Here is a 24,653-nt window from a genome sequence, read left to right on the forward strand (position 1 = left end):
TCCATTCTTTCCTAACCCCTAGCAACCACTAATCTGTTCTCAATCTCTATAATTTTGTCATGTCAGGAATGTTATATAAATGGAATCATAGTATGTAACTTTTTATTTGTTAACGATTTTATTTATATATTTTTTAGACAGAGAGGGAGGGAGAGAAACATCAGTGTGTGGTTGCCTCTCACGCGCCTCTTAGGAGAACTGGACTGCATGCAACCCAGGCATATGCCCTGACTGGGAATCGAACCAGTGACCCTTTGTTTCTCAGGCTAGTGCTCAGTCCACTGAGCCACACCAGCTAGGGCAAGACTCATAGTATGTAATTTTTTAAGATTGACTTTTAACTTAGCAAAGCTCTCCTGAGAGCTTTGGAAACATGTATCAATATTGCATTTCTGCCTCAGTTATTATGCAGTGGGTTGAACCATTCACGATTGAGGGACATTTGGGTTGTTTCCAGTTTTTGGCTATTACCAATGGAGCTGTACATTCACGTACAAGTTTTTGTATGAAATAACTTCAATTTTTGTTACAAAAATGTAAGAATATTGGTGGGTTATATGGTAGGTTAGCTGTTTAACTTTTTAGTGACAAATTACAAGCAGGAAAATCTTCACTTAACTGTTGTCAATCATCAAACTATATTGTAAATCATTACTGTTGCCAGAATTTAATCTTCATCTATGGTTCTCTCTCTGGTCACATTCTTCCATAAGTCATTACACAAGTGCCTGAATTTCATTAAAAGGAAAGATGTTATACTGGATGCTAATTTCACGTTCTAATATCTAATGTGCCATGATAGTAAATGTACCAGATATGCTTTTGATTTTGCTCAGGAAATAATATAAACAACTCTTCTGGATAACCTGTACTTTCATATTAGGTCATTATATTCAGTGGAACAAATAATTTGTTCAGTGTATTACAGAAATTTATTTTTAACCCAGCAGACTCTTGAGCTGTTACATATTTTCACAGAGGTACATTTTGCTAGCACTGTTTTATTTTTTTATATTAAAAAATTTTTTGCATGTTCAAAGAACAGTGTCAGTCTAGAATCTTACATTTATAGCAAAGTAGCATATGTACCATTGAAAAATTTTACATTAGAATAAAATGTGGTCAAATGGTAAATTACTGGATGTTACTTAATCTACCTTTGAAGATTTAGGAGACCTGAGGAGGTTGCAATATGTTGTAGCTATGGTAGACCTCTAATTCTAAACCTGGCTGTCAGAATCACCTGGGACATTCAAACGAACTTGAAAATCCTCAGATAATTAAGCGATGGTTAAGGGACTAAGAATTTTAACTGTTTATAAAGCATCTCAGTTTCTTTTGACACATAGTTAGGTTTGGGAAACTAAACTAAGTTCCAGGAAAGAACGATTTCTATCTTACTCTCATAGTGTCCTGCCCCGTCTTTGGTATGCAGTAATAGTAAATTGAATATTTGTTAAATGATGAGTATCGTGTGGGGTGGAGGTGGAGTGTTATTGACTGCTGTTATAAAATAAAATTACAATGAAGGAAAGTTTATAGTTTGAGTAAATTAACATTTGCTGTATAATGTCAGTCATTTGGCACAAAACAGTTCTCAAAATAAACACTTGGTAACTGTACCTGTTGATTTCAGATATTAAGCAGATGCATTTAGCTGCATTCAATCTTAAAACACTGACAGTTTGCCAACCTTTTTCATTTGTGAATTTATTTTGATTTTTCTTATAATTGTGTTCGTTCTGTTGTTACTCATGAATGATATCCTTGTTGGAAAAATAATTCTTAGGGTCACATCTATTTTTTTTCCTCTTAGCACAAGACATTACTACGTTGTCTTTTGGCATTTATTGTTTCCATGGAGAAGTCTGAGACCGGCCATATCTTTGTTTTATGAGTGGCATGCTTCTGCTGCCTGGTTTTTAGAATTCTTTATGCATAAAATTCAGCAACTTCATTAGGATATGAGGATGTGTCAGTTTCTATTCATTTTTTATGACTTCTTTTCTGGTACATGGTGAGCCCCCATTCAGTCTCCAGATTGAGATCTTCCTTTATTTCAAGAAAGCTTTCTTTTATTATAATCTTTAGTGTCCTCCTTGTGTTCTGTTCTCTTCTTAAGACCTCCAATATTACACATGTTGGCTTCACCTTTCATATCTGGGACTTTCTCTCTTGGTGCTGTCACCTCTGTCCTTTTGTATGTTTTGTGTCATTTTTCAGCGCTCTTTTCTTATAGTTGACCTTGCTTTCAGCACTATTAATTCTTTCATTACTTCTAATGTGGTTTTTGTGTTTAATGATTTCATTTCTTCTCTAGGTTCCTCCTGCTTGTCCTAGCTCCCTTTCAACTTGTATCCTGTTGTTGTTTCATAGAATTTATTTCTCTTTGCTTTTTGACATAGAACAAACAGTATTTGTCTGAAAAGTTACTGGTTCTCTGAAATTTCTTTCAAAGTATTTTCTCTACCTCTTTGTTATACCCCCCACTTTGGTCTCTGCACAGACTATGTATGAGGGTTTCTGTGTATTGTTTTAAGTGAAGTTAATCTGTTGAGATATGTACAGGAGTTGGCAAAGTAGGTTTATGGTTGTAAGTATGCAAAACACTGATTTCACCCTTGTATTACTATTCATTAATTGTATTATTGTACAACTGTAAATTTATTTTTGCCCATCTTTGTGATTAGATTCTCTTCGACTTTGTTTCTTATTCTGTACAGTATTTTAATTGTATTTTTAGAAGTTTGTGGTTCATAACCTTAGTCTAGATCAGGGAAAGAAAGGTGGAAGATGTCTGTCTGGAGGAGAGTGATACTTCGGAAAATAGAGGTTCATTTTTTTTTTTATTTTTTTATTTTTTTCCTCTCTGAACTTCCACTGTATTTGATAAATATTCTTATCTGGGAGTCCAGGGGAGAGGTTTACAGTTGCAGGGCTCTCCTGATTCAGGTAGTTTTCTACTTAATTGGACCCCAAAAAGTCAACTGATTGGGCCATTTGACACTTTCCCCACCTTTTCTGCTTGCCGCAGTTTTCTTAGTATGTATCCTAACAGACTTTAGAGGAATTGGATGTTGTCCTTCAGAATTATTCTGCACTTGAGTATGGATTTAGTTGTCTCTCGAAACCATTTGTTACAACCAGTTTGTTTGGTTGTGATGACTTCCCATGTTGGATTTTATTGAATTTTGTTTGTTTGTTTTAGTTGATTTTGGTGTTTCTACATTTGCCCTCTGTTCAGCCTCTTGTCATGCTATCAGCTTTTGGGAAAAGTCGCTTTTAATGTAATTCTCATTACAATTTTTTTGCTCTGAATAATTTGTTAAAGATGTATGTATCATTCCAATCATTAAATGGCTTTTAAAATCAATTCAGAAACAGTCTCTTACGATGACTTTTGCATGGTTCTTTGCAGTGTTAAATATTGCTAATTTCATTGTTATGTGGGTTGGGAACTCTAACATCTAGATTAAGTGGTAAATAAAGAACATAAATGTTCTTCTGATTACATATTGTGATGTATGCATGCAATGTAGAGTATAATATTGCCATTAAAAATGATAATTAGAATCACATTTGTTGATGAGTGAAGATGTTGCTGCATATAAAGTAGTAAAATCCAGATATAAAGTGGTACAATTCTGTTTTTGGGTATCACACATACATCACATACATACAGGTAGGAAAAAACCAATGAGGATAGAGTTATCTTTCCTGGGGTGGTTCTGCAGCTTCTGATTATAATAGTAATACCTGTTCTTTATTTTAGAAAATCAGATAACAATTGTTGCAGTTTCAACAAGTTGATGAAGGGTCTTAATTGGGAATCTTGGTATAAAAAAGTATTGCTTGTCAATAAATGATCATTACATGAAGATATCCCTATTTGAAGTTTATCTTTTTCATAATCAGGAAACATGTTTTTTCCTACATTTAGTGTTTAATGCTTTGTTAGACATCTGAATTTTATCAGATGCTCTTTCAATATCTGTTGATAGCATATTTTTTAGAAAGTTAAATTCAAGTCCTGGCTCTTGTGTGGCTCCATTGATTGGAGCCTCATCCTGTAACCAAAGGTCCTCTGTCCTGCAGTGTATGGTCCCCAGTCCCTGGACATGTATGGGAGGCAACCAGTTGATGCTTCTCACTCGAACTGATGTTTCTCTCTCTCCCTTCCTCTCTCTAAAAAAGCAATGAGAAAAATGTTTTCAGGGGAGAATAAAAATTTTTTTTTAATTTAAATTCAAGATTTATATTCATGCAAGTCTTTCACACTGAAAGGAAAAGAAACCAACAGAGACAAGAGGGAAGGAGGGAGGGGTGGGCGGGGGGAAAGGAAGGGAAGGGAAAAGTCAAGGAACATATAGCAAGGACTCATGGACAAAACCAAAGGGGAAGGCTTGAGGGAGGAACCGGGAGGGGGCAGGGGGCAAAGGAAAGTGGTGGGGGGAAGGCAGAGACAAATGTATTTGAAAAAATAAAAAAAAAACTTAAATATTCATGCAAGTCTTTCAACATTTGGCCATTGTGCATTCCTGGATTGATGTGTGTACATAATTGTGAATTCCCTTAATTCTGTTTTTGTTCGGTGGTTCTTGTCATCTTTGTCAGGATTTTGCAGATGTAGGTAAAATATCAGCAAGTATGATCTGTTGGTGCTTCTCCCCTAATCATTTTGAGCCTCTTTATTTTTGAGTTACTGTACTTTGCAGTAAGTAACATTTGCATCTGCTACCTAATGTGTGTAAAATTGGTTTAGGCCATGTGGCAGTGTTTACTTTTCCCTTCAGTAGACAACCATTTCACAGTTGAACGAATGGACACACCGTCCAGTGTTAGATTACCATTAGCTTTATCCAAAACTGCTGTCCTAACTACCTCAACACAAAAGCAGGATGCTAAACAGCAGAAACAGATGGAGTTTGAGTAAATGTTTGTGTGCCTATTAAGAGACAGAAGAACAATATTAAAAATGTCTTACCTGTAAGAGAAAACTTACTCAATGCTTTCCTTGAGGTAACGCAGCTGTAATATGCTGCCTTTTGTTTCTAATTCATAATTTTGGGAGAAGCACTTTTTCAGTTTATACTATGTTGTACAATTTATAGAATGGAGGGTAGAGCAGTTTTTCTTATCAAGTATTATACATTTTCAGTGGGTATTGGAGGTAATGAATTTCTTAAAACTTTTTTGCTGTGTCATATTAGTTATTTAAACAGGCGAACTTTACGTACCTTCGTATGACACAGGATTTCTTACCACTGCTGTCCTTTTGACAACTATGGTAATCTGTAGAGATTATCTGAATCATTCCTTTTTAAATGATGCTCTAGGGAACCGAGAGGTTCCCAGATTGTGACTGGGCTAGTTGACCCTTAATCCCACAGGAAGAAACAGACAATATCAAGTAGATAAACAGATGACTTCATACTGCGACTTGTGCTATAAAGAAAATAGTGATAGTTAAGGGGTAGGAAGTGGTCAGGGGAGAAGGCCTTTGGGGGAGGGGGGTGTAACTCTGAATTGACACCTAATGAATGAGTAGCCAGCCATATAAGGAAGGAATTCTGTGGCTTAAAGTTGGGGGGAAATATTAGAAAACCATTTTTCTAGAAAAGCAACTCTTTTTAGTCTTTTTGTGCTATCCTTAAAGATAAATACTTCTAACCTGCTTTTTCAAGATGCACTCAGTACTGTTCAAACACATCAAAAAATACTCAAAAGCAAAAATTAGCTTCACAATGATTTATTTTCAGTTCCTTGTACAGAATTAAAAAAAAAAAAAAAACATGTTTGCTTAGTTTGGCTTCCCAAGGCCCTTGAGAAGTCATCTGTTTAACTTAGCTTTATACCCCTTTTATTTCATATAGGAATCTAATGGTGAAGGTGCTAGTTTTACTCACTGCCCTCAGAAGTTGTCATCCTCTGCTTTCTGACTTTTGTGCTATTGCTCTTATTGTTTCTCCTGTCTAAAGTTTATTCTTCACTTAATTGTATGCAGTTAAAGCTCTTCTCTGTAATATGCTGCCTTTTGTTTCTAATTCATAATTTTGGGAGAAGCCCTTTTTCAGTTTATACTATGTTGTACAATTTCTCTGTTAACATCTTTAACAAAGATGTTAAATAATCTTTGTAGTTTCTCTTCCTATCTTAATGTAATTGAGTTTAAATGTATGAAACATGAAGTCATAGCACATACTTACTTGAAGGTTCCTTTGCATTCATTTGTACCTGTTCTTAGATTGAGGAATGCCATGAGGCTTCCAAAGTTGAAATCAGCTACTTCTTGCTCTGATGATTAAAGTCAGAAGGTAAAATTACTTGAGAGACCCTTTGGCATGCCAGGACCTGTCTCTTTTTCTCTATTTGCTGTATACTGTGTCTCTGAGGGCATTACGTTGGGAAAGGATAATACTTGGCTTTCCAGCTACATTGTGTGCTGCTTACCCTTTCAGAATATTTTGATAAATATAACTTGTTTTTAAAACTGCTTCTGTTATTTTTCACACTAACCTATATTCTTTTTCTTTTAAAGAAACTCATGAGACCAGCCACTTAACTAATTTATTGGGTTGGCCAAAAAGTCCGTTTAGTTTTTCCCATAAAATAAAAGACATTTTTCATTTTCACCAGTTACTTTATTGATTTGGACAGTTTGAGTGTGTCTTCAATCTCCTGCTATTTGCTTCTAGTGGGTAGAGGCCAGGGGAGCTGCTGAACATCTTCCAATGCATAAGACAGCCCCACAGCAATAAATTATTTGGCCAAAATGCCCATAGTACCAAGAAACCTCGCAAATCACTTTTGATACATTACGTCAGTTTCAGCACCTTCTCCATACACTGTACAAATCTCAGTTGTTTTTACCTTTCCTGAAATAAAAAAAAGTATTATATGCCAAAAATGTTGCCCATCTTCTTCCATCTTCAATAATAAAATGACTGCACAAAAATTCACCAATTTTGATAAGTTCTTTTAAAAATGCATGCTGATATGACAGCTGTCACAGTACAGTCTTAACAAAATTGTTTTGAATGACGTTAAAGGACAGCTCTGAGCACTACTATAGACATCGTATGGAAAAAACTAAAACGAATTTTTTTGGCCAACCCAATAAGAATAAGAAAACATGGAGTAGATAAGAAGTACTGTAGTTACACTACTTAAAAATAGCTGTAAGGAGAGATGTGTGCTATGATAGGGGGCTTGTTTTGGATTGAGGGGGTCAGAGAGGACTTCTGCTTTTACAAAGAGTGGCATTTAAGCTGGAAGGATGGCCAAAAAAAATGGTGCAGGCAAAGACTGGGAGATAGAGGTAAGGAGATAGAAGGATCTAGGGTAGGGAAGAACTGCTTGGGTACTCAAAGAACTCAGAACAGTTTAGCTAATGTGTGCAGTGAGCAAGGTGATGAGTGCTGCAGAATGAGTCTGGAAAGGGTAAGAGGGGCCAGAGGATCTTGAATAAGCTTCCCTCTGTACTCATTAAAATTCAAAACACATGTCATATCTGAGATGCCCTTTTAAAAGATTACTTTGACTATTCCGTAGAGGGTTTTGAAATGTAGGTGAGAATGAAAGGGAGAACAGTTAGAATACCAGGGCGAACCCAGAGAATTTACTGGAGTCAGTAAGAACGAGGAGATCCTTACTCTGGGATTCATTGCACATGCAGCCCTGTTTGCTCTGAGTGGTACTGAATCGAGTGCCTGAGATCACTAAAAAGTCAAGAGCCATGTGTTAATAATTTTTCAAAGCAAATAGAGTATAAGGCACTGAGTCTGAGGGTATAGGCAATTAGAAGACTAGGCTTTTATTGTTACTTTGTTAATAAATCCTTCACCAAGAGCTCAAGTAGAAGGGAGGATAAAAGTCTTAAGTCTAAAATATTCACTAATCCTTTAGTCCAGAGTGGAAAGGCAGAGGTCAAAAGAGGTTAGTAACATTTGTAAGTGTAGCATTTCAGACTTGTGATCTTTGCAGTGTTGCATACTGCCAGCCCATACTTCACTTGACAAATAAAGATAGCCATAGAAGTTAGATGGCCTCATTTTTATTAAGGTAGAGGCAAAATACTATATAGCATATAGCAGTACTTATTTTTGTTATTGCTGAATCATATTCCATTGTATATATATACCATGTTACTTATCCATTAATAGTTAATGGACTTGCGGTTTGGTTTCATCTCTTGGTTAAGGATAATCTGTGAACATTTGTGGACATCTTTTCATTACTTAGACATGTATCTAGAAGTATTCATTAGATTGCTGGGCCACATGATATTTTATGTTGAACCTTTTTAGGAACTGTTAAACTTTTTCACAGCAGCTGAGTACTTTGCATCAACAGTAGCTAGTAAGTATGAGGGCTCCAGTTTCTTTATATCCTTATCAGGTTGTTAATTAATAGTCTGTCTTTTTTGCTATCCTAATGGGTGTAAAGTGATATCTCATTGCAGGTTTGATTTGCATTTCCATAATGGCTAGTGTTGTTGAGTATCTTTTTGTGTCTCTTTTTGCCGTTTGTATGTCTTTGAAGAAATGTTTGTTGAGGTCTTTTGCTCATTTTAAAATTGGTTTATTGATCTTTTTTATTGAGTTGCAAAAGTTTCTGCTAGTAGAACTAGGTAAAGTTCTTTGAGTATGATTTGCAAACACGTCCCATTCTGTGGGTTGTCTTTTTGATGATATCCTTTGAAGTGCAAAAGTTTAATTTTGACAGTTTAATTTTGACACAGTTTAATTTACCAGTTTTTTTAATTATCCTTTTGGTGATGACTTATGCATATTTTTTACAGTTTTAGCTCTTACATTTAGGTTTGTGATTCATTTTGAATGAGTTTTTGTATATGGTGTGAGGAAAGGAGGTGCAACTCAACTTCATTCTTTAACATGGGCACCTTCCCTTAAGAATTTTATAAAATCTCCATTTCTAACCTGTAGGTCAACATAACTAATAGATACTACGTGCATTTGTAAGAGTAGGAAAGATATGGGTGGCTCTAAAGGAAATGATGTAATCATGTATATTTTGCAAAGAAGTTTTTATTGCTGTAAATATTTAGCATATGTATTTAGGATGAACTTTGGATAGCAGTACTGTTTTTAAAACAAGCTTTGTTAGTGAAATTCAGTGAGAGCAGCATCTTTCATTTATCTCTATTGGTTTGAAAATTTTTGGTCCTAGCTATTAATAAAGGATTTTCCTTGATATCGTTTGTTTGTAATAGATACAAGTGCAGATGTATTATATGACATTGTTTGTGATGAGAGTGTTTCAGGTGGTGAACATACCAGTAAAAGTTAGAAACAGATACTAAGTATTCTACAGTATAATTTGCACAGCAGTTAAATTCCTAGAATTCATATTGTTTTAAGCAAAATTAGGTCCTAGGCTCAGCTAATTATACTGATCTTTTTCAGAACTGCAGCAGGCAGTTGTCTGCGAAATGTCCTATTCACGGTAGGCATCCCCTGCCCCCTTTCACTGTCAGTGGACACTTTCATCTAGAGCAGTGATGTCCAGTGAGCTGTGTATGCAATTTTAAATTTTCTGGTAGTCACCATCTGGAATTAATTTTAATAGTATATACTATTTATCCCATTATATCAAAAATAGTTCATTATGTAATCAGTATAAAATATTAATGTGCTGTTTCACATTCTTTTTGTACTATGTGTGTATTTTGGAAATACAGCAAATCTCAATTTAAAGTAGCCCCATTTCTAGTGCTCAATAGCTCAATGGGCCTAGTGGCTCTCATTTGGATAGCACAAGTCTAGAGGGAGTAACTCAATTACAGGGGACTGTTGACTGCCAGCCTGTTGTTGACACGTCATCTTATCTATTACCCCCCCTCCCAAAGATCTAAGCTTTGATTACCGCAGCCTTTGCTTTTCACCACCATTTGCTCATATACAATTGATAAATTGGAGAATGACATCAGTATAAACTGAAGTTGTGTTGGTTCATTCATGAAATTTTTTCTAGGCATGGAGTTTCAGAATAGTAGTAGGATTAAACCATCATGTAGAAGGAAAAACCTCAACCAGCTGCTGCATATGCAAGACACCGAAAGAAAATTTAAGCCTGCTCTCTAGCTTTTCATGGCTGTATCTCTGGCAAGCCACATATGCAAACAGACAGTTTTAGTTTCTTTTTTTTCAATTTGGATGCCTTTTATTTCTTCTTGTCTGATAGTTGTGGTGAGGAATTCCAGTACTATGTTGAATAAGAGTTGTGAAAGCAAACATCCATGCTTGTAGAATTTGCAAATTGAGTATGATGTTGGCTGTGCATTTGTCATATGTAGCCTTTATTACATTGAGGTATGTCCCCCTATTTCCACCTTGCTGAGAGGTTTTTAATCATAAATGGGTGCTGGATTTTATTAAGTGCTTTTTTGTGTGTCTATTGATATGATCATGTATGTGGTTTTTATCCTTCGTTTTGTTTATGTGATGTATCACATTTATTGATTTGCAGATACTGTACCAACCTTGCATCCCTGGAATAAATCACACTTGACCATGGTGTATGATCATTCTAATATAGTGCTGAATCCAGTTTCCTAATATGTTGTTGAGGAATTTAGCATCTGTGGTTCATCAGGTATTTTGGCCTGTAATTTTTTTTTATTTTAATATCTTTATCTGGTTTTGGAATTAGGATAATGCGGGCCTTGTAAAATGAGCTTGGGAGTCTTCCCTGCTCTTGAATATTTTGGCATAGTTTGAGCAGGAGAGGTATTACTTCTCCGAATGTTTGATAAAATCCACCTGTGAAGCCATCCAGTCCAGGCCTTTTGTTTGTTGGAGGTTTCACTTCAGTAGTTGTAATCTGTTTATTCATAATCTCGTGATTCTTCCTGATTTAGTTTTGGTAGAGAATAAGTTCCTAGGAATTGATCCATTTATTCCATATTACCCAGTTTGTTGGCATATAGCTTATCCATAATGTTTTCTTACAGTCCTTTCTGTTTCTTCAGTATTAGTTGCTGTTTTTCGGTTTTCATATCTGATTTTATTTACAGGTCAAAACCACCTCTCCCTCTCAGTGAGTCTGGTTAAAAGATTGTAAATCTTGTTTATCTATTTAGAGAACCACCTACTGTTTTGTTTTTTTGCCTCTGTTTCATTTATTTCTGCTCTGATACTTATTTCCTCAGTTCAACTCAGTTTGGGCCTTTTTTGTTGTTTTTCAAGTTCCTTTAAGTGTAAAGTTTTATTGTTTATTTGAGCATTTTCGTGTTTCTTGAGTTAGGCCTGTAATGCTATGAATTTTACTCTTAGGACTGCTTTTGCTGTGTTCCATAGATTTGGGGTTATTGCGTTCTCATTTTCATTTGTTTCAAGATGTCTTTTGATTTCTTCTTCAATCCCACAGTTAACCCATTCAATATTTTTATGAAACTTTTTTTGTGATTGATTTATAGTTTCATGGTATTACGGTCAGAGAAGATGCTTGATACGATTTCAGTCTTCTTACATTCTTGAGACTTGTTTTGTGTCATAACATGAGATGTATCCTAGAAAATTTCCATATATATTTAAAAAGAATGTATACAGAGTCTATCCAGAAAAAGCCCAACCATTGTTAATATAATAAGAAGGGTTTGCACGACATCATTGTAACCTGGTTGGGAAGGAGAGTGGACTGGAATGCGCATGCATTACTAGTCTGTGGGGGTGGTAGTCGCCATTGAATGAGCATGCGTACTGTGTGACTGTCGCATTCAAAATGTCTGGGTGAGTAGAGTAACAAATCACATCAAATTTTGTGTTAAGCTTGAACATTCCTCTGTGGAAACTATGTAGGTGATTCAGAAGGCCACAGCTATGGGCAACTAGTGATTGTCAGCTTCATCACAACATGATGCCAGCTCATGAATCAATCACGTCTTGTACAGTTTTTTGGTGAACCATTAAATCACCGAGGTGACTCAGCTCCCTTACAGTCCAGAATTGGACGCCTGCGATTTCTGGCTTTTCCCAAAACTAAAATCACCTTTGAAAGGGAAGAGATTTCAAACCATTGATTAGATTCAGGAAAATACAGTGAGGCAGCATATGGTGATTGGGAGAACTGTTTGAGGCCCCAGGATGCCTACTTTGAAGGGGACGGAGGCATCATTGTCCTATGTACAGTGTTTCTTGTATCTTCTTCAATAAATGCCACTTTTTCATAGTGCATGGCTGGACACTTTCTGGATGCACTTCATATTTTGCTGCTTTGGGTTAAAATGCTCTGAAGATAACAATTAAGTCCATCTGATCTGGTGTGTCATTTAAGGCCACTGTTTCTTTACTTTCTGTCTAGAAGATCTATCCATGGATATCAATAGGTTGATGCAATCTCCTACAATGACTATTACTTTCATCCTCTCCCTTTCTGTCCATCAAGATTTGCTTTATGTATGTAGGCGCTCCTAATGTGTACAAGGGTTATGTCCTCTAGTTGGACTGCTCCCTTAATCATTATGTAGCATCCTTAGTTTCTTATTTTAGCCTTGGTTTTAAAGTGTATTTTGTCATCTATAAGTACTGCTACTCCAGGTTTTTTCCCTTCCCTTTGTATGAAAGGTCTGTTTTGATCAATTTAAGTCTTTCAGCATCTTTTGTTCTGAGGTGGGTCTCTTGTAGATAACATATATGTAGATCTTGTTTTCTCATCCATTCAGCTACCCTATGCCTTTTCATTAGACCATTTAATTTATTTACTCTTAAAGTGATTATTAATAGGTACTTAATGCCATTTTATTATTTTCATTATGTTCTTCTGTTTTTCTTCTCCTTTTCCCCCTTCCTCTCCCCTCCCTCTTTTTCCTTTTTCCTTCCTCCCTCTCCCCCCCCCCACCTCTTCTTCCTTCTCGTCTTCCTCTTCTAGCAGACCCTTTAATATTTCTTGTAATACTGGCGGCTTGGTGATAACAAATATCTTTAGCTTTTTGTTTTCTGGGAAGCTCTTTATTTCTCCTGCTTTTAAATGAGAGAGTCATGCTGGTTAAAGTATTCTTTGTTGTAGGTTTTAGCTTTTTACCACTTTGACTATTTTGTGCCAACCCCTTCTGGCCTGAAGTATTTCTTTTGGGAAATCAGATAACAGTCTTATAGGAGCTCCCTTGTAAGTAACTGCCTTTCTCTTAATACTTTTAAAATTCTCTTTTTCTTTAACCTTTGCCATTTTAATTATGATGTGTCTTGGTGTGCAATTCTTTGGTTTCATTTTGTTTGGGACTCTGCGCTTGTGAGCTTTTTTTCCTTCATCCAGGTTAGAGAAGTTTATGGTCATTATTCCTTCATATAGTTTCTCAGTCCCTTGCTCTCCCTTCTTCTTCTGGTACCTTTATGATGAGGACGTTATTATACTTCATGTTGTCCCAAAAGTCCCTTAAGCTATCCTCATTTTAAAAAAATTCTTTTTTTCTTATTGCTGCTCTGATTGGGTGTTTTTTTTCCTACCTTGTCTTCCAAATTGCTGATTTGATCCTCTGTTTTACCCATCCTGTTCATTCTTTTCAGTGTATTCTTCATTTCAGATATTTTTATCTTTGCTTCTCACAGGTCCTTTTTTTATGGTTTCTGTGTCCTTTTCCATTTTGTTGAACATTCTTACAAGCATTACTTTAAACTCTATGATAAATTGCTTATCTCCATTTCATGTAGCTTTTTTTTCCTGGAGATTTCTCCTTTTCTTTCATTTGGGGCCTGTTTGCCCCCCCCCTCCCATTTTTGGCTGCCTCATTGTGTTTTTGTTTCTAGTACTAGGTAGATCTGATATAATTCCCAGTCTTAGTGGGATGGCCTTATGTAGTAGGTGTCCTGCGGGGTCCAGTGTTGCAGTCCTCTAGATCTCTTGAGCTGGGTGCTCTGGGAAAGTCCCTTGTGTGGGTTACATGGGTCCTACTGTTGTAATTAAGCCTTGATTGTTATTGGCCTGTTTGTGTGTGGGATTGACCCTCAGTTTGGCCAACTGTGAGGTTCAGTTCCCAACACAATGTGTAAGCTGTTGTGCAAGTGCTGATCGCATGAAGCGGAATTCACCTCAGCAGGGTTTGGTGCCTGCTGTGATCTCCCTGTGGATATGCTGCTTGTGAAGCTTATTGGATCATGTTCCAATGTTGTCTGAAGCTGACCACTGCTTGTGTTGATTCTGGACCTCTTGGGAGGTAGTCTGGTGAAGAGCTATGTCAGACGCTGCTTGTGACTGGCCCTGGGTAACCTTTTTGGAGCTATAAGTGACCCACAGTTTGTAGCTGCCTCTCTGTTGCGTGTGGGAAGGACTGCGCTGTGCACCAAGGCAGGTTGTACTAGCAAGGGTCCTGGGGTTGGATCAGCAAAAGTCCCAATCACCCTGAGATCTGCCTCTGCCTGCAGGCTGCCTATTAGACTCAGTCACTGAAATTCCCTCTGGTAGTACTCAAGTTGCATGAGATAGGTTCACAGTCACCAGGTAGGGGTGAATGGTGTTCAAGACTTAATTTCTAAGTCTATGGATCTGGGTAGTGAATTCTAGTTGATGTCATGTTTTGAATAAGGACACTAATGCCATAGTATTTTACCCATACAAGATTGAAAACTATTGTTTCATCTTTTGAAAAGCTGTGGTTGCATTTCCCAGCTTTGTTTGATCACTTAAAACTGTGTGCATCTTCTACCTTACCTCTCTTTTCCAAGTTCTTTCTAAATGGGAGGGCAGTCTAACTGGTTAATTCCCCTTGCTGAGTCAGATGTGTTTCACTACAATTTTTTGGCCAATTTCCTAGGGTTCTCACCTAGGGCTCCATTTTACTCAGACTGTGGATTATACCCTCCTTAACCTTAAGATCCAGACTCTGAAATTTTAGAGGATGCCAAGTGAGAATTACTCTGCCTTTCAAATATTGAAGACCCTGTCAGGAAAAAGATCATAGTATTCCTTTTTTGGAAGGCTTTAAGACTTGTTTAAACAGTCCTAACTGTAATTTCTTAAGGTTGGTTTAAATGCGTATCATTTAAAACCAGTTTTATTACACTTACCTGCAAATACTACTTTTCTCAAGATATTTTCTTATTCTTTAAAGTAGTGAGCCTTGCCCTGGTCAGGTGGCTCAGTTGGTTAGAGCATTGTCCTATACACCAAAAGGTTGCAGGTTTGATTCTCAATCAGGCTGGGTTGTGGGTTGAGTCCCTGGGTGGCGTGTGTATGGGGAGGCAACCCATCTGCCTGTCTCTCACTTCTCTCCCTCCCCCTCCCTCCCTTCCTCCTTCCTTCTCTCTCTCTCTCTCTCTCTCTCTTTCTCTCCTCCTCTTTGACCACCAGCTTGCCTCTCACCCTCCCCTCTGTCTCAGATCAATAAACATATTGTCAGGTGAGGATTTGTTCTTTAAAAATCTATAAAAAATAAAGTAATGGGCTTTTTTTTTTCCTTTGTATAATGTACAGAGAGCATGAGGGTACTAGACCATATGAACAGATTTTGCTCTCATTACTTTCTGTGTGCTTCCATGAGACTCTCACCTGTGCGTGTGTGCGTGCGAGCTTGCATGTGTGTGTATAATCTTCATTTGTGCACTTTAATAATCACTGGATTTAAGTATTAAAATTCCAAGTAAAGTTTTAAGCGTGGCTCTATTCTACCAATCACTTAACTCTTTCTCTCAGCCTTAGACTCTACATTACAGTCAATACTACTAATTTTAAAAAACTTGTGTTCTCTTCCTGGAACACAAATTCATCATGGGGTAGAATGCAAAAATCATGTGAGTTTTTAAGATAAAGGAGGAAATTTCAAATAATTTGTGTTAACACTTTATATAGGTACAGCTCTGGAAGATCATAACTACCATCACCATTACTGTGTTTGTGGGGAGGGTGTGTATAGTCACTTTGCTTGTGTATTATTTCAGTTTGGAAAGAACTACATGGAGAAATTAAAGGGCTCAAATGAAATACCCCAGAATGCTCTGGAAAATAATACAAATTTTAGCTGTTACAGAGAATTACCTTTGCTTCGCTAGTTGTGGTCATGTTATTCAGGTACAGATCTACCTGCCTTTAGTTCTTAAGCACATTCATCTAACTGGAATCCATAGGCAAAGATCTGTTGCCTCTGTTTTCATAACATACTTCCTATAAAACTTCTTTTATTTAGTTTTGAAATCTGTTTAAAGATGTCACTTTATTCTTACTGTTTTACTAAAATACCTGTATCTTAATTTTGCTCCTTTTTGGAGTTTCAGTTGTTAGCTTTGCTAAGTAAGTGGTTTAGATAAATCTATTTCATAGAATGTGGAATCTTGTCTCTATTCATAAAGCTCTTCCTGTCTCTGAAAATGATTTCCCTCTGAACATCTGATTCGATTTTCTCCTGACTCTAAAGTGTTAGGCTAGTGTGCTGAATGGTTTTTGATTTGTTTATTATATTATGCTCTCTAACAACACATACACTAGAGCTAAACACTGTCTAGTGAATGTGTATCAGGTTGGTGAAACACATACCATTTCTTCAGGGTAAGATCTTAATTGGGTACTTGTCAGTTGTAACACTAAAATGGAGTGAATTCCTGCATCTTAACCCCTTGGAAAAAACCTCACTCCTAAACATACGTTATGTTTATAGAGTACCTATCATGCCTTTTAACAAACCTGTAATGTGGTACTTTTACTTCATAGATTTATTTCATAGAATGTTTACTCAAGAATGTATGCAAGCAAATGTCAAGACATCTAACCCTAGGCTTCTTAATGGGTCACTCTAGGGTTCATTTAAGTCAGTAAGACTGGCCTTTTTTCCTTCATTATTGCTGGCATATTTATGAACATTTTTGTGGCAATGTCAACTCTACTAATATTACATAAATAAGATAATTCTGGTAGTCCATTACTAGTTCTTTCTTTTTATTCAACTGTAATAAAAAACTTATGAGTTACATCTGAAAAGTACAAATTTCCATATAGGTCTAAGATTTCCTTTAAGACTTTTTTTAAGAGTATTTTTCTTTGTAACTGAATGTGCTGGGGTCCTCTGACCACCCCAGGGTTTGGTGATTGTCTGAGAGTAAGTACTCACAGGACGCAGTATATAGTCACTATGGCTATGATTTGTAACTGTGAAAGGATACAAAGCATAATTAAAGAGAAAGGGTATGAGGGGCAAAATCTAGAGGAAACCAGATGCAGGCTTCCAAGAATCTTCTCCTAGTAGAGTTAAACAGGACATGCTTCATTCCTCCAGCCATCAATTGTGACAACATTTGCAAAATGTTGTGTACCGGGGAAGCTTCTTAGAAATTTAGTACCAAAGGCTTTTATTGGGCTTGGATTCTTATTTAGGCACATCTGCCGAGCCTGTACCAAAAGTCTGGATTATCATTAAGAAAGCAGGTGTTCCACATAAATCATGCTGGTACAGTGAGCAACTCTTATGGTTACTGTTGTGGGAACAGTCCTGAAATCTAGGTGCCAGCCAAGGGCATGTTGTGCAAGCAGACCTTTCTGTGCATAGCACTCTTAAGCCTGCTGTGTTAAGTTGCCTTTCCACTAAGCTTATTCTTGACCAATTTCTTCTTGATTGTGTTCATTCTTGCAATGTTTATTGAAGAATTTATAGGCTACTCTTAAAATCGTTCAACGTTTACATAAATACATCCTTTATAGGAAGATAAAAATAGGTAGATGAAGAAACACTCAGGCAACTCAAGCTGCAAGCTTGCTAGGAAATATCTTCTTCCGTACCACCTAAATTGTGCTCAGTACTTAGGTAATCTTCTTTTGTATTTTGTTACATCACTCTCTTTATTGGGTTTTTGAATCTGCTTTTAGTTGGCCTCTATCTGAGGTTAAATCTTGGCCATTGCTTTTTTTCTTGCCATGCTCTTATTTCACTCTGAGCTCCTAGGACTTGCTTATTATATGCAAGACGCAAAATTGAGTCCCCTACTTTTCATTTGTAATGGAAGAGACTTCCCAGATCCACTTCGGTATTCCTAGTTCTATATAGATCTGCTGAGCATGTCTACTTGGATATCTTAAACCTCATTATAACCATCTTCTGTCTGTTGCAGTTCACCTTTTTTATCCTTTTGGGGCTTTTTTGTTGTCGATTAAAACAGTTAAATGAGTTCTTACTCATTTATACTCATAACAGCTGGTTCTGATTGCTAACTAATTTCTGGACCATTTAAATTGTTCTTCCCTCTTCCAGCTTGTGTTCATTATAGTGTAGCCTCCATACTATTGCCAGATAAGTTAAAAAAAAAAAAAGAAATTGAATTCTGTTACCTTGATGCTGAAAAAATAAATGTGTAGAACAAATTAAAATACAATTGTGGTGAACCTTTTTGTATAATTAAACCATTGTTTTTGCAAGCCTGGATTTTTATACCTTGGCTTTTCTTAAGACAATAAAAGCTATCATCCATGATGATCTCTCTAATGTGTACTCATAATGATTACTCATAAAACTTATGAGTTACATTTAAGCATTTTTTAGGTACAGTTGGTCCTAGGTCTTGTTAACTAGAAAACTTGATGGCATTTTTATCGTCTTGAAAGCAAGTACCTTCCATGAGACTTAACTTTTTGAAAACCTGATACTGTTTTAGTTGAAAAATTGATGAAACTATTTAAGGAACTGAAAAATAATTGCAAAGACATATTGGATAATTGGGAATTTCAGGTCTGTATCAGTTTGATTTTTGTGCCTTTTTCTCTATATATGTTGTTTCTGTCTTTCCCTAGTGGTACTTCTATTTTTAAAAATGCAACAAGTTGCTAGAAATTATATAGATGATGTTTTGCCTACCTAATTATATATGTATGTATACATATACATATGTAATTATATGTATGTAATTATACATAACATTGTTCCATAGGATATTAGCCACATAGTATATGTACTCATTAAGCCACATCTTTAGTAGGCTCACAAATACTTTATGTATTAATAAGAAGTATGAATATGTATGTATTCCTGATGCTGATATAAAATAATGATTTAGGGATATATATAAGATATGTGATAGAAATCAATTTAAATCAAACATTAAATAAAACTTGTAATTTGCTTTACTTTTTATCTTTTTAAGGGACCAGTTACTCTCCACAAGAAAATTCACACAACCACAGTGGTCTTCATAGCTCAAATTCACATTCTTCTAATCCAAGCAATAATCCAAGCAAAACTTCAGATGCAGTAAGTATATAAACACACCCAATTTTTTTAATGTATTACCCTCCAAAACAGCCCTCACACCATGTCTTGTTAAATTTAATGGCTTTAAAATATTTTTTTTAATCTAAGTTAACATTTTTCTTAAGGTTTTCTGAGCTAACCTTATTATAATGGAGGATAGTGTGAAGACATCATCGTGGTATTACTTCATCAGCATTCCTGTACAGAGCAAAATTTTACCATTGAGATGTCTGAGATATAAAGAACCTCAGATTGTGAAACTTCTGCAGTTAAAGTGGTTTAACTTGAGCTGCTTTTGCCATAATATATAAACTTCTGTGCTTATTGAGGATCTACTCAGTATTATATATACTGTTAGACACTAGGTACATTTCCTCAGTAAAAATTTAATAAAGTTTCAATTTGCTAAGCATGTGCCAGGTTGTAAATATATAGAACTAAGAAAATGTGGCTCATCCTAAAGGAACTTTCAGGTCTGTGGAGGAGACTGAAAATAAACAATTAAAACAGTTAAAAAAACAATTTAAGTAAAAAAACTATTCATCTGGGAGCACTCAGAATGGGGATGGAATCCCAACTTGAATGAGGAAGATATTCAAGTATATGTAATGCTACCCAATAGATTGAATGTAATGTAGGCACAACAGATTGAAATAACCTTATCCAGTTAAGAGGTCTGGAATTTGTGTAACATGCAAAGGAACAGCACCTGTAAGACACAGAAAGGTGAAATAGTATAGCATGTTTGGAGAACTACAGGATTTTGATAATATGGCAGAATGGGAATAGTTCAGGTTATAGACATAAGTGAGGGTCAGATCACAAAGAGTTATATATTTTTCCAAGGAATATGAATTCTATATGAAGACAGTGGAGACCTATTAAAGGATTTAGTTGGGAAAGTAACATATTTGCCGTTTAAAACAGCCCAGGCCTGGTAGCTCAGGTGGTTAGAGCATCATGCCAACATGTCAAGATTATGGGTTCCAACCCCAGACAGGGCACATACAGGAATCAGCCAGTGAATGCATAAATAAGTGGAATAACAAATTGACCTTTCTCTTTCCCTTCTTCTCTCTCTCTAAAATCAGTTTTAAAAAAGCATATCAGACAGCTTTGTGGAAAGTACATTATAGGAAGGAATGAATGAGAAGGCTATAGAAGTATAGGTTGAATCCAACAGATTTTTGTCTTGGATATTCATACTTTAATTGGCATTGAAAGACTCTTGGTTTATTATTTGTCTCTTGTTGAAGTAGTGGGGTAGTACATTTCCATAGAAAATTGAGACAGTAGAGATAATTTCTTAAAAATAAATGTAGAATAGGTTTAAATATGGTGTTTAATCAGGATGTAGTTGGGAAAACAGAAGTCATACTATTTTTAGCACAGATAATTTAATAACACAGAATTTCATATACAGAATTTCGTACACACAATTAAGTAGATAGTGCAGCTATTGAGGACCCAAAAAAAAAGGAAAACTGAGGGAACACATAATATGATGATCACCCCCTAAGACTGAGGAACAATAGGAAGAGTTTGGGGTTATCAGAACTGACTAGCTTACAGGAGGAGGAGCCCTGCAGAGCTGGTGATGGTACCTTTCTCTAAGTGGTGTGATGAAGCTAGTTCTGGTTTGGGGCATAGAGCAGAGAGCTGGAATCTGGAACCTGACTGCTTGGCTCATTTCTACTGCCTTTGTCTTCCTCTAATGCCTGCTATTGGCAGAATCTTAATAGGAGGCCAGCTGGCTAAATAGAATGTAATTTGCATTATTCCAGCCCTACTGTCAGAGAACAATATAGAAGGGTAGTATTAAAGCAGAGACAGTAGCTTGATAAATCTTAACAGGTACTGTCATTGAACTGCTTGTGATAGGTTATTTTCAATAAGATGTACAAATGATTTTAGAATAACTATTTTTTTTCTTTTTTTCTTTTGGTAGAAAATGGCCTCATTAATTTACGAGGTAACCTCTAAAGTTCTGTTTATCGTTGACATCTCAGATTTGGTATTTGTCTGGTGTTAGGACACAAGCAAGCTATGTAGACGTTGTTTTGGTTTTTAAAAACCCTTATTCGGGGGAAAGTATCTGATTATTTTGATTTTTAAGAAATGGATTAACCTAGTAAAACCAGTAAGAATAAATAATAGACATCAGATAAATCATGTAGGATGTCAGGGAATTTCATTATATGAATGGAAACTGAAGACTGTTACCAGAATGGATTTAATGTTCTTCAGAAAGGGCACCAAGGAATTTCATTAGGTGAGTGGAAACTGAAGACGGTTACCAGGATAGATTTGTTATGTGTTTTCAGAATCAGGATTCTCCTTATTGTAGATTTCAACTATAGGTATCTAATTAACATGCAAATAGTGGTCTTTTACATTATAATGTACCTAGTGGTAATTACACATCTGTTACAAACTGTAAATTAGGCTTGCCTGAGAAGGGGACTTCTGAACACTTCTAAAGGTTACTTTAAAACCAAAATTCTTTGTCTTGAAGTCTTTTCTACTGGAAGCTTTTGAGTAGTAATATATAAAATCAAATATTTTCATGATGAAAGAGTAGTAAATGAACAGGTGAACATTATTTTAACCTAAGTTAAAGTGAGGAATAGGTTTTTTGAAAAATGTTTTTATCCTCTGAGGTTTTCAAGTTTTAAATCTGTCTTTGAAATCAGTAACAGTATTGTTTAGATTACTGCATAGACATTTGGTTGTATGGTGATTTATATTTATTAACTGTTGAAAGTCAAGTTGAAATTGCTTTTTTTAAGTATTAGATTAAAACATTCACTTGTACTTCCCTGCTAAGTCCTATGATGAAAATTTATTGTGTGTTTTAACACAGAGCCTGCCTAGCCCATGGGGAATATTTAGGAAAAGCTTGTTGAATGCTTCCAGCTTCCTAATCTAAATCATGATAGGACTTAGAGATATCATGTAGACTGTTATAGAGAAATTGTGCATATTTGTAGCTTTTTTAAAAAAGAGGGCTCTGTATTTCTTAGAAAAAATTGTTTAATTCCCATTTAAAGACATAACTGAAATCTTCCCTTCTAAGTTTTTTTCACCAATTTGGTTTGTTGAAAAATCAAAATTATCTTCTGACTTTTCTTGTTACTAAATATCTTCTGCATATTTGGGAGCTTTTAAGTTTGGGGCTTTCACTGTCTATTTTTTGTAACCAATCTTGCTTTAAAGATACTCTCCTTAATTAAAAAAAATAGAAATTTATTCCATGAAATTCCTTGTTACCATGAATGGCATCTTGATCAGTTTTTATTTTATGAACTATTCTTTATTAACAATTCATAAAATAATTCCAGGGTTAACGTTCGTATCCATAGTTTAACTTGGAAAGTAGTAGTAGTAGGACTTGTTTTGGAGTAGAAAGGGAGATGCCTTTTTTTGCGGGGGCGGGGGGTAGAGAAAAGCAACCTTCAAGTACTAAGAGACATTTTGAATTGAAGGAGAGCAAATGAGTGGCTCACTGACTGTTCAGTGCTAGTCTTTTAGAGCAGCCTTTTTAAAACTTTCAGTCTCAAGAGCTGCTGCCATTCATCAACATTGAGAGCTTTTGTTTGTGTGAACTGTCATTTATTTACCATACTAAAAATTAAAACTGATAAATTTGAAACAATTTTAAATCAATTATAAACCTGTTACATGTTAATATGTAATGGTTTCATGAAAAATATTTTTAAAACAAAAAATAGACATCAAATATCTTTCTAATGCCTGCCTTTTTAGAAGAAAATACTAGAATTTCATATTTGCTCTGCATTCAGATTTTTGTAATCTCAAATCTGTATAGCCTCTGTGAAAACACTGTGGTCTTATTGTACCATGTGGCCATCACATTCAAAATGACTGAGCAAGGAGAGGAATGAATCTGCATTAAATTTTGTATTAAGCCTGAACATTACTCTGCGCAAACAATTTAGATGATTGAGAAGGCTTTCGGGGATGATGCAGTGAGTGCAGTGCAGACAAAACTGTGGCACAGATGCTTCAAAGATGATCAAGAATCTGTTAAAAAGGGATCCTTGTTCTGGAAGGCCTGTGACAAGCAGAACACCTAAGAATGTTGAACATGTTCGAGTTGCAATCAACAAAGATTGGTGACTGACAAATGCAAGAAATAGAAGCTGATCTGGAGATTCCAAAAACTATGACCAAGATTTTGACACAGGATCGTGGCATGAAATGAGTCGTGGCAAAATTTGATCTGCAGCTTTTGCTACCAGAGCAGAAGGAACATTGCGCTGCAGTTGCTAGTCACTTGATTCAAACCACTATCAGTTAACCAGATTTCCTCAAGAAAGTCATAACCAGAGATGAACATGGGTCTGTGTCTACAAGTATGCTCTGGAAATGAAGGCCCAGTCTCCCAATGGAAGTCACCTGGTTCTCCGTACCCAAAGGAGACATGGCAAAGTTGCCACAAGATCAGAATGTTAACTGTGGTTTTTGATTGGGAAGGTGTTGTCCATCATGAGTATGCCCCTTCAGGCAGAACAATTAATAAGAAGTACTACCTCAACTTTGTCAGCTGAGAGGTGCAATATGATGAAAACAGCTGCAGTTATGGGCAGCTGGTGATTGGCAGCTTCATCACAACAAGGTGCCTGCTCATGCATCACATCTCTATGCTGTGTGTGTGTGTGTGTGTGTGTGTGTGTGTGAGAGAGAGAGAGAGAGAGAGAGAGAGAGAGAGAAACCAAAACCTCAGGTGACTCAGCCCCTGCTTACAGCCCAGATTTGGTGCCCTGCAACATCTGGCTTTTCCCAAAACTAAAATCACCTTTGAAAGGGAAGAGATTTCAGACTCTTGATGAGATGCAGGAAAATACAATGGGGCAGCTAATGGCTATTTCAACAAAGGATTTTGCCATGTGTTTTGAACAGTGAAAGACACACTGTGTGAGGTTCCAAGGTGCCTGAAGGGGACTGAGGTGTCATTGTCCTGTGTACAATGTTTCTTGTATCTTCAATAAACACCTCTTACATAGTACATGGCTGGATACTTTCTGGACAGATCTCATGTTGCAACTACATCAAGACTAATTTAGAAAACTTGTTTGCAGATCTTTGTTTTGTTCTTAATTTTAGATATTTTTTAATTAAGAAATTTAACACCTGGGGATACAATGTACAACATGGTGTCAATGTTAATAACAGTGTATCCTATAATTGAAATTTGCTAAAAGAGTAAAACTTAAATGTTTTAATTCAAAAAGATATGTGAGGTGATGGGTGTTAACTAGATGGGTAGAAGAACCCCTTTACAGTATATGTATGTTGAGTCATCCTTATGTACACTTTAAATAAATTACAGTCAATTTTCACCTCAGTAAAGGTGAAAAAAGATAGTGGAACAAATAATATTTAACACCTGTTGTTCCTCATTAGCATTTAAAAAATTACTCAATTACTTAAAAATCTTTCTCTCTACTTT

At 36.0% G+C, this 24,653-nt stretch overlaps 1 protein-coding gene across 7 annotated transcripts in view; it reads left to right on the forward strand.

The window, feature by feature from the left end:
• WAC (WW domain containing adaptor with coiled-coil) overlaps positions 1–24,653 on the forward strand; it is a 92,181-nt gene that overhangs the window by 33,201 nt on the left and 34,327 nt on the right. For all 7 annotated transcript variants that reach the window (XM_054592064.1, XM_054592069.1, XM_054592052.1 and 4 more), the window contains exon 4: positions 19,074–19,180. In XM_054592064.1, coding sequence (XP_054448039.1) covers positions 19,074–19,180 — 107 coding nt within the window. The remainder of the gene's footprint in view (positions 1–19,073; positions 19,181–24,653) is intronic.

Source organism: Pteronotus mesoamericanus, unplaced genomic scaffold (genome assembly GCF_021234165.1).
Source record: "Pteronotus mesoamericanus isolate MK-2021 breed Mesoamerican mustached bat unplaced genomic scaffold, CSHL_Meso_final contig_130, whole genome shotgun sequence".
Lineage (NCBI taxonomy): Eukaryota > Metazoa > Chordata > Mammalia > Chiroptera > Mormoopidae > Pteronotus > Pteronotus mesoamericanus.